The sequence below is a fragment of the Haliaeetus albicilla genome, chromosome 12 (assembly GCF_947461875.1).
Source record: "Haliaeetus albicilla chromosome 12, bHalAlb1.1, whole genome shotgun sequence".
Taxonomy (NCBI): domain Eukaryota; kingdom Metazoa; phylum Chordata; class Aves; order Accipitriformes; family Accipitridae; genus Haliaeetus; species Haliaeetus albicilla.
Window position 1 is genome coordinate 24470898 of NC_091494.1, and position 17286 is coordinate 24488183.

The window sequence follows — 17286 nt, forward strand, 5'->3', positions numbered from 1 at the left end:
AGGAAGTGTTCCAACAAGTTTGGTCCAACTGTCCTGCCTATTTCAGGTCATTTTAAACAACCATGACTTTATTTTTTTTAATGTTTTAAGTCCTTATTTTATACTCAGTCAAAATAATTTTATCTTTGCACTGACCTTTTGTAAAGACATTGCCAGTTCTTTTTGCTGTCATTACATGTACACTGCTGGTGAGCCAAGCTGCTAGTATCTCTGATGGAGAGTAGTTGTGGTGGGTTGACCCTGGCTGGATGCCAGGTGCCCACCAAAGCTGTTCTATCACTCCCCCTCCTCAGCTGCACAGGGGAGAGAAAATATAACAAAGAGCTTGTGGGTCGAGATAAGGACAGGAGAGATCACTCACCAATTACCATCATGGGCAAAACAGACTCAGCTTGGGGAAAATTAACTCAATTTATTACAAATCAACCAGAGTAGGGTAATGAGAAATAAAACCAAATCTCAGAACACCTTCCCTCCACCCCTTCCTTCTTCCCAGGCACAACTTCACTCCCAGATTCCCTACCAAGCCCCCCCCCAAGCCCCCCCCAGCGGCACAGGGGGACGGGGATGGGATTTACGGTCAGTTCATCACACGTTATTTTCTGCCGCTTCATCCTCCTCAGGGGGAGGATTCATCACACTCTTCCCCTGCTCCAGCGTGGGGTCCCTCCCACGGGAGACAGTCCTCCACGAACTGCTCCAGCGTGGGTCCTTCCCACAGGCTGCAGTTCTTCACAAACTGCTCCAGCATGGGTCCTTTCCACGGCGTGCAGTCCTTCAGGAGCACACTGCTCCAGCGCGGGTCCCCCATGGGGTCACAACTCCTGCCAGAAAACCTGCTCCAGTGTGGGCTCCTCTCTCCACAGATCCGCAGGTCCTGCCAGGAGCCTGCTCCAGTGCGGGGTTCCCACGGGGTCACAGCCTCCTTCGGGAACCCACCTGCTCCGGCGTGGGGTCCTGCCCGGGCTGCAGGTGGAGATCTGCTCCACCGTGGACCTCCATGGACTGCAGGGGGACAGCCTGCCTCACCAGGGTCTTCACCACGGGCTGCAGGGGAATCTCCGCTCCGGCGCCTGGAGCATCTCCTCCCCCTCCTTCTTCACTGACCTTGGGGTCTGCAGGGCTGTTTCTCTTACATGTTTTAACTCCTCTCTCCGGCTGCCATTTCCGTCTGTCCCAACTTTCTTCCTTCCTAAAAATGTTACCACAGAGGCGTTACTGCTATCGCTGATTGGCTTGGCCTTGGCTGGCGGCGGGTCCATCTTAGAGCCGGCTGGTATTGGCTCTGTTGGAGACGGGAAGCTTCCAGCAGCTTCTTACAGAAGCCACCCCTGTAACCACCCCCCCCACTACCAAAACCTTGCCACACAAAGCCAATACAGTAGTATAAAACTAGTATAGAAGAGACCAAAAAATTTGCAAGTGTTGGAATGAAATTAATTCTTGTAATGCTTCTGTGGAATTAAAAAAATGATAATTTTTTTCCCCTTAAAAATAAAGAATGAAAAGAAATTATTTTTAGTAAGCAAAATAATATTTGTACTTGTGTACCAAACAGATACTTGTCTTTATGTTGTGAAGCCATCTTGAAATGTCATAGATTATTTTTAAGGAAAATTTTCAACATAGGAAGAGTAGTTATATATACATACATATATATATTATTACGAAATCAAAGGTTTTATTTGATAATGTGCTGAGTGACGTTAAAATCATGCAATAATGGTCATGTGAAGAATTTCTGTGTTCTTTCCAAGAAAGCATTAGTAACCAATGCAAGGTTTTTATGGGTCAGGTGAGAGTTGAAGATCCAGGCTTTAGTGCTCTGTCTGGTCATCCACTGGAGAATAAAACCTGATATGCTGCTGTTACTAACATAAAGCTAGATTTCTGAAAATAGAATATAAATTGCATTGTGTAAGTAATGCATCTCTGTCTGGGAATCCTGTAGTCAGAGTGACTGAAAAAGTCTTTTATGTAAGAGGTGATGATCTCAGCACTCAAAATAAATTTTGATCTTATTTTTTTGCAGATTGGATTTCATAGTCTCCAGCTAGGTATCTGTCAGTCTTGTTAAAGGCAGCCAATAGGTGGTTACAGCCTTTTTTCCCCAGTTAGTTATTCACCAGTGTTCTTCTGCAGCTCCATTTTTGCCAGCTAGTTAGACCATCGTCTATTCCACTTTTTAACCTCTATGGATTTTGTGTGGGGTTTTTTCAATTCTTTGTTCCTGCACCCAGTATTACTCATAGGTTGAGATTCGTTCCCTAATCCATCCTGATTTAAGGGTATATATCTCTTATTCCTCTTGATGGTCTGTTTTCCTTGTTTACTTTAGTTTTCAGTGTTGTGGTCTGGCATTAATAGCCTCACTCTTTACATAAAGTAGATCAAATGGCCCAGCTCTGAACTGCAGAAAATGTAGTGAGTTTACGGGTGTGTCTTCTGGCTAGGTTAAGGGGTTAATCAGCTTGAAAATACAACATTCTAGATTTATTTGTTGTGATAGCTAACTCATTGGATATGGATTGCTGGGGAATGGATTGTTGGAATATTGGATCTCTGAATTCCCAATTATATTTTAACCTCATTAATGGTTTGTGGGCAAGCATTAAATATTTAACAAGAGGCTTATTGACTTGCTGTTTGATGCTGCTCTTTTTTGCTTGTTTCTCTGGGCTGTTTTTCCTTTAATCAGAAGAGATGAGATTCTTTGTTATCAGAGAAGTACTGTAAGATTTCTTTCATGACTGATAAGGTCGAGTGTAGTTACCTCACTTTTAGGTCCAATATCTGGGATGGCTGACAAATTTGTGTTTCTGTTCCATTTGTTAGGACTGGCCCTAACAAGTTGCTCTTGGCTTCAAATTTAAGCTGTCATAAACAATTCCAATTCCCCTGTTGACTTCTCCAACCTCTTAGTAGAATTTTCCTATGCGTGTCTCTTTGGTATGATAGTTTGCAACAGGGATCATGTAAAGAGTTGTTATTTTTACTACAAGCTGAGTTTCTCTCCTTGGATCCAAGTAACCTTCCTTTTCCTTAGATGATTTGGGAAGGGCAAGGCTAGTAGACATACTAGTGTATCTTCCCACTACAGCTTAGGATGTTCTTTTTATTTTTCCTTCACCTACCCCCCCCCACCCTCCAAGGGAACTCTGTGGGTGGGGAAAGGTATAGTACAGAATCACACAGTGGCACTTAAATGATATTTTTTGGTGGTTGTAGTTTGCCTCATATCGTAGCTGAGAAATCCCATTACCATTCTGAACTGGTCGATCCAAGACACAGGAAGCCAACTGTTAGGTCTATGAAACTGCTTCCCTGTATAAAATATTCAGTAATAATGGCATTCAGAGCCTAAAAGAGATTAGCACGTTGGTACAGTAAGGGACACGTTGTGCACTTGGTTCACCTCCTTGGGATTGTGTTCTCATTTCTCCAGCTTTTGAATGTTATTTGATAAGTAAAGACCTCTAGATGTGCCATGACTAGCACACCACAGAAGGTGGTAATCTATAGAAAATGTGTGCCAACATAGAATTGTAGAATAGTTTGGGTTGGAAGGGACCTCTAAAGGTCATCTAGTCCAGCCCCAACATGTAGTGCACTCTGCAAGAAGTCCTTGAAAGGTGCTGCGCTGAACAACAGTATCAGGCATACTTTGGGTTGGTCATCTGGGTTTTCCCATAAAGTTACTTTTATTATTATTTTTTTTCTAACCACTTCCTAAATGTCTTGTGTCCTCCTAGTTGTGGTTCTCCAATTCAAGTTTCAGAGGTGAAACTGCTCTCTTTTTCATCGGGCCAGTTAACTGTGTTCCTGCCAGCAGAGGTGAAATCTATAGGGACAGAAACAGATCATGTGCTACCTTTGCAAGAACTGGCCATGAGGACCCTCTATAACACCTACTACAGGTTTTTAAAAGGTATGAAATTTCTGCATTCTTCAGATTACAGAAAGAGTGGAAGTCCTTTTCTGGCAATGATAGGAACATTTCAAATAGGTCTTCAAAGGGCTGGGCAAGGATTGATATTTTAAAAGATTTATTTAAGCAAATTATGTTTGAAATGCTGTATTAGAACAAATATAAAAAATATCAAGAAACAGAGATCCGAAGACTATTTCTAAGGTCGAGTGGTACTTACAAATGGTTTCTTTCTTGAGGACTATATAAAGAAGGACACTTTTTGCAGGAGAAACTCTTTAATGGAAATAGGAGATGAGAAATACAGTTCCTGAGGCAAGATTAGATGCATCAGCCAGCAATGCAACTTCTTGCCAGGCAGCACACTCCTAAACTGGCAGTCTTGTTATACATAAGGCAAAAGAAATGCTAGCAGCCCTTGGCCATTTCAGTACAGTGTGACAGCTGAGCTGTTTTAGTTCTGCCCCAATTCAGGCTCTTTGCTGTGAAGTGGCCCTTGGCTCATCTGGTTATACATCATGCAATCACATGAGTTAGCAATATCTGATGATAACCTGCAGATTCAGATTTAGATGTATTGTGACTCCCTCCTAGTCAGGGCATCTTGGGAATTCGTCAGCTTTAGAGGTGAAAGTAGAAAGCAGAAGGGTGGAGAGATACAATGGAAAGGTTAGGGGATTTACGATAAGGGGTCACTAGTACCATGGCCACTGGAGTAAATCATAACTGCTGAACTATTGCTTTGCCAGGAAAAGTGTACAAGGAGATCTGCAGCAAATACGCTGTAAAGAAGCTTCATGTTGAGGGGTGGGATAACCATACAAGCCTATGTTCACAGGAAACAGCACTGCTTTATGGAGAATGTATTTACTGATATAAAGAACATATTAATTCACCCATTTGCGGGTGTGTATTTTTTATATTTCTGCATATGGTGGGGAGAGGGGAGGTTTTTAGTTTAGTATCAGGTTATCAGCTACACCAAAATTGCACAATGACGAATGATATTTCATTTTGATTTGCAAAATTCTAGTCTTTGAAAAGGAGTTTGAGAACATCAGGTACAAGATCTTTTAAATAACCAGTAACTACTTTTCTCACTGGGTTGTGACTTGCACAATAATTTCTGGAATATGACTCTGAATATGGTTCCTGAAGATGCTGGTGAAATTTGGTTGGGGAATAGCAAGATAGCATTGCAAAATCAGTTTAAGACATGGTTCATAGATGGTTTATACAAGGCTGTGAGGATTATATCTAGTTGCAGCCAAGGTGCAGAACCTGAAAAAGATGGTGAAACTTTTTTTTTAACTATCTTGTCTACTTCTAGTTTGTTACACTGTACTATGTAGTCTTTTTATATATTTATATATACATAAACACACACACATAAATATCTTATTTAGAGTGACCTTATTAAAGACTACGTGCATTACCACTGGCAACACCCACATTTCAGTGAGGCAGGAGTAATGCATAGTTCAGACAGGTGTAAGATAATGGTGTGCTGAGGAAGCAGGTGGCACATAAGATTAAAGTAACAGATTTGATCGTTCACTGCCTTAAATTTGCAGTTCCAAGGGTGCTGTTAAATAGTTGGAGGCTGCTAGGTAAGTATGACAGAAGTGACTGGACTACTTTTCCTCCATCTTTGCTTGGCTACAGAATGTGACCTTTTCTTTCTGACGCAAGTGTACTATTCATCATGCTTGTCATCTCAATTGAGGCTGTTCTGGTGCATTGTGTATGGGGTTAAACCTTACAGTGTTTGAAAGCTGGAACTAGTGTGATATCGCGAAACTGATTTATCAAGTACTGTGTCTTGTCTTGATTACTCAGCACCTAAACTCATTCACCTGACCTGGCCATCTCTCAGTTTCTAGATGGAGATTAGGATGTTGGTTTTAATTTATAAAGCACTACATGGCTTGGGCCAAGCCTGAGAAGATGATTGCTCTTTCCCATGAAATGACCCTGGAGTCCCATTTGGTGAAAATGATGGCATCTTGTAAACTGTGGGGGCACACTTAAGAGATTATGAATGTATTGATCTTTTTAGAGGGGTCTTTTTGGTTGGACCTGTGAGAATTATGCTGGGCTGGATTGTATTTCAAGTAATTCTAAATATTTCAGATCCCTTTTTGCTGATGGTGGAGTTTGGGCTTTTTAGTGAGCTTAGCTATTCTGCTGGATTGGTTGCTGAAATATTTTAATAAAACACTGTTGATGTCCTTTTTCAGAATTTTATATTGTTACGAATTACTAAACATCTGTCTAGATCATCTTTGTGTCTAAAAATGCTTTGTGATGTATTACTGTTTTTTATTATTTGCTTGAGCTATAATATTTTCACCTGGGTATTTAGGCCCATTTAATCTTACGCCCACAGATGTTAAATTTATACATTTAACTTTTTGAGCTTATACATGGAAAGCACCATGCGCTTCACCCTAATTGTGGTTCTCTTGACAAAGTCTTAAGAATGTAAGACAGCTGATTTTCTGAATTGTTCATGGATCATGCTTGTTGTGTTTGACTTTATCATGCAATTGTTTTGTTACAAGCCTTTTTTGTTTCTTTTCTCTAGATTTGAACTTTCTGACTCCAATCTCCCTACCCAAAAGCCTCTTGGAATTGCTGCACTGTCCCTTGGGACACTGCCACCGCTGCAGCCAGCCTATGTTTACCATTGTCTACCCAAAGCTCTTTCCCTTGAGGGAAACTCCAATGGCAGGATTGCATCAAGGGTAATTATACAGGAAATTACACTGGGGTTTCATTTAGGAAGAAAAACACCTTATGGAACAAAGCATATTCTTAAGGATTTATTTTTTTTATTAACTTAGAAGCCTTTCAGATTTAAAGCCCCTCTCCTATGATTGCATATAAAAGTTGGCAAATCTTATAAATATAAGACAACCAGTATACTGCTGTCTTGTGGTTTAACCCCAGCCAGCAACTAAGCACCACACAGCTGCTCACTCACTTCTGCCACGGCAGGATAGGGGAGAGAATCAGAAGAGTAGAAGTGAGAACTTCTGGGTTGAGATAAAGACAATTTCATAGGTAAAGCGAAAGCTGTGTGTGCAAGCGAAGCAAAACAAGGAATTCATTCACCACTTCCCATCAGCAGGCAAGTGTTCAGCCATCTCAAGGAAAGCAGGGCTCCATCATGCGTAACGGTTAGTTGGGAAGACAAACACCATCACTCTGAACATCCTCCCCTTTCTTCCCCCGGCTTTATATGCTGAGCATAATGTCGTATGGTATGGGATATCCCTTGGGTCAGTTGGGGTCAGCTGTCCCAGCTCTGTCTCCTTCCAACTTCTTGTGCACCCCCAGCCTCCTCACTGGTGGGGTGGTGTGGTGTGAGAAGCAGAAAAGGCCTTGGCTCTGTGTAAGCACTGCTCTGTGTATGCAGTAACTAAAACATCCCTGTGTTATCAACACTGTTTTCAGCACAGATCCAGAACATAACCCCATACTAGCTACTATGAAGAAAAGTAACTCTATCCCAGCTAAAACCAGCACATGCTGGTTAGACTGTTTAACAAGGGCTATTACACTTGCCTCTTTCAGACTGCTGTAAGATAGTGAAGTGTTTTGATGTGATAGGATTGACTTGTTTGTGGTAGTGTAGCACATGCATGGCACTTATGTGCCTTAGGAAGGAAATACTGCCTAACACCAATACTTCCCCTGATGGTCTCAATCCCAACTTGAGGAGAATACTGCCACCAAATAAAAGTGCTGTAGGATTAAAGGCAGAAAAAAAAAATCTTTAAAGCCAGAGCTTAATCCAAATGTTCTGTAGTAAAATACTCTTGTTATTCGTTCCACACTAATTAACTTGAGATATGCTGTGGAAACACTCTGCTTTGTAACATACATTTCATAGCAATACATCTTTTTAAAAATATTTCAGTTTTGATGGTTGTAGCAGTTGTGACTGTGTCTGCAGGACTCGCAAGTCAAGTAGACAAGCCTACACAGACTTCCTGACTTGCTGGACAGTACAGTCATAGAAGGGACTTAAAAACTGGGATACAGTTCAGGGAATAGTGCCATCATGTAGATGAAGATTCATAATACCTTTAAGGTGAGCACTGATAGTTTTGCAGTGACTCTCCCTAGCCTATTAGTCTGAGCTCATACTGTTACCCATCGTGAGCCATAATATCAACAAATCCACTTTCTGCAATGGAAAACTTATCATCAGAAGAATTTCAACTGGTTCTACATGGACAAAACTACAGTACCGTTTGAAATCTAATAAAGGAGGTTTAAAGAAAAGTCACTTGAAGTTAAGCAAATGTGATGCTCAGGTTCTTTTTAGAGAATTCATGTCAAGCTGTTAGTTACAAAGCATCTGCTTAAAGGTGAGGAGCAGAAAAGAGAGGTGCTTTAAAAAGGAATGTTTCTGAAATTACTTGTTGATATGTATAATGCACAAGAATGCCACTTAGTTCTTGTCCTGCTGAAATCCATTGATTTGATAGTTATCTTCCGTAAAAATAAGACACTGCTTTTCAACAGGAAGATCTTTAAGAAGAGACTAATTGATGATTCAGGTTGATGGTACCTATCTTCCACAGCTGTATCACAGGGTTTTTTTGCTGTGAGTTTGTGGCATAAGAGGTATCTGATTTGTAAGCAATTCAACTTTATGAAATGAAAACAACTTAGGTATGCCAAATCTGGACAGCAGCCAGAAGGCTGCATAAATACTATTTTGGAAAAGTCATCTTTCTTAGAAAGATCTGAATGTAGATATTGCATACTTCAACTTGCTATTCTGTTACACTTCAGTCGTATGCTGAAATTAAATGGATTTCATGTTGAGTAAAATAAGTTGCTTCCACATTATAGTCATTATGTTCAGAGTGGCATAAGATGTTATAGTCATGCTATAAAGTATTTCTTCCAAGCATTGAGCTCCATTAGAATAGTATAATTTTCTTAGAAAGTGATGGAAAACTACTTGCTGGTCACTAAATCTTTATATTATTGGTAATAATCCAACGATGGGAAAGTTTGGACTGGAGAAGAGAGCTCTGCTTTCTAATGAACTGCTAAGCATTGTTCATTGTAGAACTTACATGAGATGATAGACGTATAAGTAGACACCTTAATGAATTTTTAAAGTTACAACTCAACAAAAACATACTTTAAGGCTATTTTGGAAGAACAGTATATTAACGTTCTAAAATATATTCATTGAAAATATTTATTTCTGCATGGTTTTCACTTGTTTAAGAAAATGGTTATCATTCCTTCCCTTAGACAAGAATGTACTGTGTTCTGCAAAATGTCGTAATGAATACAGTCTTAAGTAGCTGACATTTGATGCAAATCCACAGAAAATGAGATCTAAACAGGGCAGCCTGTCATCCTTATCTCTGTAGTTTGTGCACTTGACATGGGAAGATTATGTGGAATTGTAGAGGTGTGATAGCTGGTTTAGAAAGATGTGAAGGGCAGGGTTTCTGTTCTAAATTGCTTACAGTGACCATGAAAACACACAGGGTAGGGATCCTGAATGTTTGAACAGCACTGATTAACACATGCCACATCCATGCCAGTAACTTGTGTCTGCATTTCCGTATCACATTCTGTATCCTCTTATAGGAGAGCATAGTTATGTGTTGAACTGGATTTCTCTATCTGAAAAAGCACAGATGACATGAGCACTGGGTAAAGTGTGATTTCTGGATTAGTAAAAAACAGATCTTCACATTTTTAAAGCAGATATCTAGGTTCCTGCCAGGATGGGGCTAAGAGGAGGGTCACAGTGAGCACAGTGAGGCTAGTATCACGCTTCCATGTTGTCACCCCTGCTGTAGTACCTGGCACAATGCAATAGCACTGCCTGTCGATCGATCATCCTTTCTGAAGGTCTGGGCCCAGTTTGTTCACTTGGCTGAGCCGAAGGAGGACACTGGATTTCAGTTATTTCATGTCTACAAGCACCAATTTAAGAAACACATGAGCAAAGCTGAAGCAAAGAATTACCCAGCTATTTTCCTTTTAGCTGTTAAACCTACTGACTGTAATACTCAGCCACACCCTCCACAGAAAGAAAAACCACATGCTGCTGCTTTAAGCTGAATACATAAGAAACCAGGAAGTTTTTTGAGAACCCCTGCAGTGTTTTCCTGCCTTTGTATCGGGCACTCATATAGAGCAAATGAACCTTCTTTTTCTCCAAGTGTCAAGATTGGCTAATCCTATATTTTACAAACCAGCATGTTGTCTGCTGTGGGATGGGGCCAGGAGCTTTAATCTTAACTGACAACTATTCCCCCCCCCCCTTTTTTTTTTCCTAGGAGGACAACTGTTAGTTTTGTGGCATACTGCTGCTCCACCCAGTGTCTGCAGACTTTTGACCTACTGAGTTGATAAACATTTAAAACTACTCAGGAGTGCTGCCAGTTTAAAGCTGCATTAGACGTCGTATCCCATTGGTACTGGAATACTCTGTGTGTGCGCGTGTGCCAAAGCAGCAGAAGTGCCCAGTTGGAAACACTAAGAGGCACTTAAATCCTGCCCTATCAAATTTGGATGAACTGCAGAAACTTTTCGGAAGTGTAAATACCAAGCTTTTAAAAGTATTAACTTCTCTCTCCTCCAAGATAGCATACAAACCAAACAAATTCACAAGCTCTAACTTGAGGATTTCCAGTATTTTTCAAATGTGGCTGTCTTCAGGTTAACCCGTTGTATTATTTGAGGCAGTTTTCATTCCCCTGACAGGGGGAGAAAAAAATTTTCAGTTGTGACAAATGAATTTTCACTTACACCTCTCCCTCCCCCCATCCTCTTTACCCCTGCAGCTGGATTAAGGTGTATAAATCTAAGCCTACAGAAACCATTGATGGATCCCAGTGACTTCCCCATAGAATTTAGCTTTATTTTCTTCCTCTCATCTCAATATTTCCCTCCCAGTTGTATACCAAGTCTTTGACAGTTAACTGTGGGATTTAAATCCACGTATTAAAAGCCGATCTTCCTTTCTGGTATCATTAGAAGCCACACTGATTTAATTGGAGTAACTAGGATATGTCTGGAGACTAAAGATCCTGTTTCAGTAAAGAAGGCTGGTACTGATGCCTACACGAAGTGGTCTCGCTCCAGCATGTTTGCAGGTGTGTTTTCTTTATTTTCATCTTTCAAGTTTTTTATTTTTAAAAACACTTCCCCTTTTGCTTCTTTGAGTTCTTCAGGAAGAAGACAACTTCAACTATCAATTTCACTTGAAAAAAACTAGTAATATGATAGTAAATATTTATCTATATTTATTATATTTTTACAATTGCAGACTGTAGATCTGCAAAGAGTTGGTCTTAATCTTTTTCTAGATGCAGCATTTGGCTGATTTGTGAAAGTGTGTCAGTGGAGTGTGTGCCTCGAACAAGGCTGGAAATCCAGGGGGAGGTATGTGTATCTCCATGCATAGGTATATATGCATACATAGATATCTTCACAGAAGGGCTGTAACATTTGTTTTCGTATATTAATGGTAGATTTAGCGCAAATTTCCACTCACTATCATATTTGTGGGAATCATTTTTTGTTAGATCTTGTTCATTTTAAATAAAGGACAAAGGATGGAAAAAAGACCCAAAATGCCTGCATGACTTAAAATTTTAATTTTACACTGAAACAGTTTATACAAAATTAGCCCCTCTTGACTTGTTTTGGAATATATATATTTTTTAATATAATGTGTTCTTTCTTTTTTTTACTTTCTATTTCTTAGGTATAAACTACTTGTTGATTTAGCACAGTGTACTACTCTGTGCAGTAGGTAGTCACAAGCTGAAATAGATATGAATGAAACAGTTTGTTATAAAAATGGCAAGATAAAGAGACTTATTTGGTAGTATATTAGCATATGTTGTGGTGAGGTATGCATACTTCGAAGGGAGGAGGCAGTTTTCCTTTTGCCAAAGAAGCATTTGTTCCTGCTGCAGGCTTCCTGGCATCTCTTCAATAAATAGAGTATCATAAGAGCTTAAAAGAGTACCGAAAAGGCAGTTTTGAGGGTGGAATTTTTAGGTTGTGCATGTTACTTGTAAAAGTGTTGCTGGTTTTATTGGGTTGGTTTTAGAGAGTTGAATTAACATTAAGAAATGTAGAACTTAATCCTCCAGGAATGCAAGTATCATCTACTGTTTAAGAATTGTGAAACTTTCTAAAATAAATCCCATTTATTAAATGTGCTTTGCAGTAGGGGAAAGAGCCATGTCCAAGCAAACTTTGTACTATTGGATTTCTGACTCTCTCATTTCACTAATTTGTTTCAATGTTGGTATCCCCAACAGGCGTTCCCACCCAGTGGGGTTTACCACTGAAGCAGCAAAATTAATCTTAAGCTTTTTTCTTTTCTTTCAGTACTACATAGTTGAGATGTAAATTGCCCATTTATTATACCTATTATACCTAATCCAAAATGTGCAAGTGTAGTACAGAATCCATTTTTTTAATGGATGATAAGAGAACTATGGTAGTGTTACAAATATTAATTTTTCATACAATACTCTGATCAGGAATTTTCAGTATTACTTTTACTGTGGTTTCCTCTGTCTTTGAAGGAGATGTTTTGTTGGAAGTTTATTTGTCCTCTTTTCATAGCAACCTACAGACTTTTAAAACACAGTTTATTTCTGAATTCAGTCTGTAAATATTATTTTGGAGTTAAATCTTATGATCAGTTAAAAGGCGGTGGTGTTTTTACTAGGAGTCAGACACTAAGAGTGGAGCTTGGTTTTTTTTTTTAATTATTTTTTACTTTCTTCTTCCCATAATTAATTGGTTTTTATTGAGCTTATATCAGTCTGTTATTGTCTAGAAGTGCAGTTTAGAAGAAATTCTAGTCTGTTCCATAAGCAGGATGAATCTTAACTAACATTTTAATAGATGATATTTCAAGAATGGAATGTTCAATGAATAAATGACTTAAACACGTAATTGAAGCTGAAATGTCATACCCTATTTTTATAAAACAAGGAAGATGAAAGCCAATATATAGACTGAAAATGCAGCTTAAATTAATGTTTCTCTGATTTTTTTTGATACGAACAGTGTTTGTATTCATCTGTATCTTTGGGTGATATTGTTCTAGATTAAAATAACTCCATTCTCACTTGTCCAAATTTTTAAGCTGTTCTACTGTAAGAGAATTTCATAACCAGCTAACATGAGAGCCAGCTATGCAAGTTGCAGAGGGGAGAGGGAGCTTGTTGCTGATTGAACTGTGCATCACTTGTTTTTCAATATGAGGTGTCATAATACTTAGACTTCTCTTTAATGTCTTTATTTCTAGGTACTTTTTGATTACTTGCTCTTGTTTGTCAGGTTAGTTCACAATGAGATAAATTTTTCCTTGTACTGCAAAAAATCTGGTTCCAGCAGTTGGAAAAAATTACCATTTTTTAAGGGTTTTTTTGTCATAAAAGTAGATCTTAACTCTTTACTTAAGGTGGGAGCAGGAGAAGTTTTGGGGGGGGTGTTCTAGGCATTATAAAGAGAAAAGTGCAGGAGAGAAATGAGAGAAAAGAAGTCTTTAACCCATTTATATTGCTATAAATTTTTTCTGAGTAAAGATTAACTCCTAATGTGATTAGGGAGCACAGGCATAATTTTTGTTTATGTTGTGATAACAGGCACCATGTTAATAAAATTGGGACCCTACTGCTTATAGAGATAACTTTTTGTTCTGCCGTAAAGCAGATGGGAATCTCTGGCTTTGTTTAAAAATACTATTTGAGTGGTTTTACTATGGACACTGTTACATGTGGAGCACTGTTCTTGGGAACCTTCCTGTTACTCCCCTGAAGGATCAGAAATACAAATGTCCTTTCCTGTGCGAAGAACAAGGTCTAATATCAAGAAGTGCGTATTTTTCTGATTTGGCCTGATGCTTCTCTTGAGCTCTTACTGAAGTTCATTACAAACCTTCTATTTACTTCATTGCGGTGAGGTTAAGATCTTACACGGAGTGGAGCATAGCAGAGCTGTTCATTGCCAAGTTGGCTTCTGATTCTTATATATCGAATTCTGCTGAATCCCTTTTTCTGGCATGAAGGGAGGACGAGACTGTTCTAACACCCGTGTGGTAACAGCATGTCAGGTTTTACTGACATCACAGCCAAGTTGAAGACTGGAGAGTAACAAACCTTTCACTAGAGAGGATGACTTTTTTTTTTTTTTTCTGAAGGCCACTGCGGCCCCATCAGAGTACCACTGATAACAGAAGAACTTTTGCCTTGATGTCAGTGGAGACAGATCAAGTTTTAATTGATGAGAGAGAAGAATGTGTTTTACCGTCTTTGTACTTCTTGCGAAAACTGGGACAATGACACTGAAGTCCATGCCTGCTGCTAGGCAGCCTCTGTCTGCAGCTGAACTTAGTAATTCCGAGATGTAACTATCTTTGCCTCTTACCTCCCTCTTAATACTACTCACATTGTTGCAAAATGTTATAGTTGTGATGGAAGAGGCTGAGTAAATTGAATCCAGAGTTTTTATTACTTTTTGTATTACAGACATATTTTGTAAGAGACCAAAGGTCTGGTGGAAAGAAATGGCAAGGTTCATGTGACGTCTTCATTGCTTTTGCTTTTATGTGCCCTTCTTTGGATTACAACTTGAACTTGGATTGCAACTGAGTTCGTTCTATGTCTGTTGAAAGCATATGTGTATTGCTTTTTTGCTCTGTATTAACCAAATGTCACTTAGTGTGAAGGTGAGATTGCTAGATGTTTTATTTAAAGTTAGTGGTGCAATTTATTGTATGTGCTTGTTAATAAACTATATTTTTTGATAGAATTACAGTCCATTAAAGTTAACTAAATTTGTGCTCCTGGGCCTATTAAGCTATGTTAGGATGTAGCATTTAATTTACATTTCAGTTAATTTGCATAGTAATTAGCTAGTAAGTCTCTTGTCCCAAGGCTGAAGAGGTGGGGTGAAGACACTTCTTAAAACACTACGAAGCCCAAAACACCACTTCAGTTCACTTAATGCCTTTGTCTCAGACAATGTAGTTCACCAGATCTTGCATAATAGGAACAAAACCCATATGGAAATATTACTTTACACCCTTCTATGGATTGATCAAAAGAAAAATAACTTTGAATAGGGCTGTATTAAGTGCTACCCTGATAGTCCATAGATGTGGCTGTGGTTCATGTATTATTTACTAAGCAGCATTCAGCAGCTTTTTTCCCCTCATCTAACAGATACCATAGGAAGAAGGTTGCCAAAAAGAAGTAGAAATTAAGCATCTGTTTTTCCAGTTATTTCACTCCTTGCTGTGCAGCATTTTGCTTCAGTCAAAGCTGCTATCCTGTATCTATTCTGATGAGTTTGAGTGAGATGCTGTCTGAATTATTGCACATGTAATGGGTGAATACTAGCATATCCATTCTTAAATTACACCTGTGTTGGTCAAGGTGACTCTGAACATCAGTTATAATGGATGCCTTGAAGGGTTTACATACCATTCAGACTTCCCTGATGCTTGTTTGCTAGTAAGTTTACAATGACTTGCCTTTTTAATATTTTACAAATGACAACATAAATTTTCCTACCCTTGCAATGTAGGTAACCTCTGATGCAAGGTAGCAGGAGGAGGATGCAAGTCCCTAAAGTGAGATTGCGGGGGGGCGGGGTGGAGAACAACCCTTAACCTATAACTTTTACAGACTACTGCTGTGTCCCTTATGAATTAGAAAGAAACAAATGGGAGAGCTTAACATCCTTTTCCTTTGCAATTAAAAGTACTTGGCATAAATGCAAGCTAAGTGGAAACTTCAGTGGCTGAATAATGCTATTGTATGCAGGAAATGAGAGGAGCTGAGATCTCACTTGGAAAGGCACTACGTGTTTTGTGACTTTGAAGCCAAGATTTAGGGCTGTTCTGTGTGGTGACATTTTGGGAACTTGAGAGCCGAATTGAACCACTGCATCTGCATCCCCCAACTTTAGTGATCACTTAATAATTACAGTAGAGCCCTCTCTATTCTGCACTGAAGAATCCTACTGGTATTCCCTGTAGCTGGCTCAGGAGCCTGGGAGCAGCCATTTATAACTATGAGGTTTGTGTCTGCTACTTCAGCAAGAAAGAGCAAGAGTTGACCGAATGCTTTCTTTATCTTTTGACATTTTAAATAATGAAATCCTCATAGCATGCTTTTTCAGCACCCATTATGCCCTTGAGACATCTCCCGCTCCCAGGCAAAAGACCTTGACACATCTGTGAGAGATCTTGAGTCTCAAGCATGAAAGCAGTTCTGTTGTTGGAGGTGCTGAAGTGATTTGACTTTCTGATGATGCCTTCCAAGTGGCAATCAAGGGCTAATTTCTCAAGTACCCTGATGCTCTTCTGTATGTTCATGAGGAATGTAAATATTGACTGGCTCTTTCTGTCAAAGAAAGCTGTCAGTCACGGCTGCCTGTTCTGTTGCTAAATATGACAGCCACAGTATGAGGACCAGTGCCTTGAAGGTGTTCTCCTGTCATTTTCTGTGAACCTCAGGAAGTTACAAGATTTAACTTTTATTTTTTTTCAGATCAATTGAGAAAGCTTTCTTGTAATGAAAAATGCAATACTGAGTTTCTGTATTGATTGGTACTATGAATGTTCTTTAAGTGCACTATTATAACAGCAAATCAAGCTATTCTAGTAAGAAAGCAAAGAACGCATTGTTAAATTCCATTTTGGTGCAGGTAAAGTCCACTGGAAAGCTAGTATTTTGTTTAAGAATGAGAAACAGGGCACATAATTCATGATAAAATGGAGATGTGTTCTGAAGATGCTGATGACATTGCCTAGATCTTACGAAAAAATACGTTTAAAAAGATAACAAGTGTTCCTTCTAGGGGCAAGTACTAACTAATGGTGGTATAAAATGTGCCCCATTCTGCTTTTGTTGATCTACCTTCTGGCTCCTGTAATTCTGTACCTGTAGCTATTATATCAATTTTACTAGGTTTCCTTTATACTTCAGAGTTTTAACCATTGATTTTTATTGTTAAAGCAATTAAAAAAATTAAGCTGAATATTCTTGGGTCAGTGTGTGATAACCATGATTGCTTCGCTGGCACTGAAGTTTTCAAAACAGTCTGAGCATGGACTTGAATTTGGCTGCCTTTGATTTTTGCCTTGTCTCTGTTGGCTCTCTGATTTCATTTTTGCAAAAAGCCAGATCAATGTAGATGATACAGGAAGAGAAGAATTACCAAGAAAAACAGCTTTCACTTTCTTCAGAAAGCCTAGCTTGGATTAGGGCTGGCAAAGTCTCCTATATGAATTCTAGGTAAGTGCTCCTTTTAAAGTAGGATGAAAAACAGTG

General features: G+C 39.2%; 1 protein-coding gene across 3 annotated transcripts in view; it reads left to right on the forward strand.

The window, feature by feature from the left end:
* LRRC28 (leucine rich repeat containing 28) overlaps positions 1–14758 on the forward strand; it is a 56886-nt gene extending 42128 nt beyond the window's left edge. The window contains exons 8-11 of one of the 3 annotated variants that reach the window (XM_069798519.1): positions 3753–3928; positions 5503–5538; positions 6516–6675; positions 10255–14758. In XM_069798519.1, coding sequence (XP_069654620.1) covers positions 3753–3928; positions 5503–5538; positions 6516–6675; positions 10255–10327 — 445 coding nt within the window. In that variant the 3' untranslated portion in view covers positions 10328–14758. Of the gene's footprint in view, positions 1–3752; positions 3929–4677; positions 5456–5502; positions 5539–6515; positions 6676–10254 lie in introns of those variants that run through there. The other 2 variants (XM_069798520.1, XM_069798518.1) reach the window with 2 other exon arrangements.
* Positions 14759–17286: the final 2528 nt, after the last annotated feature.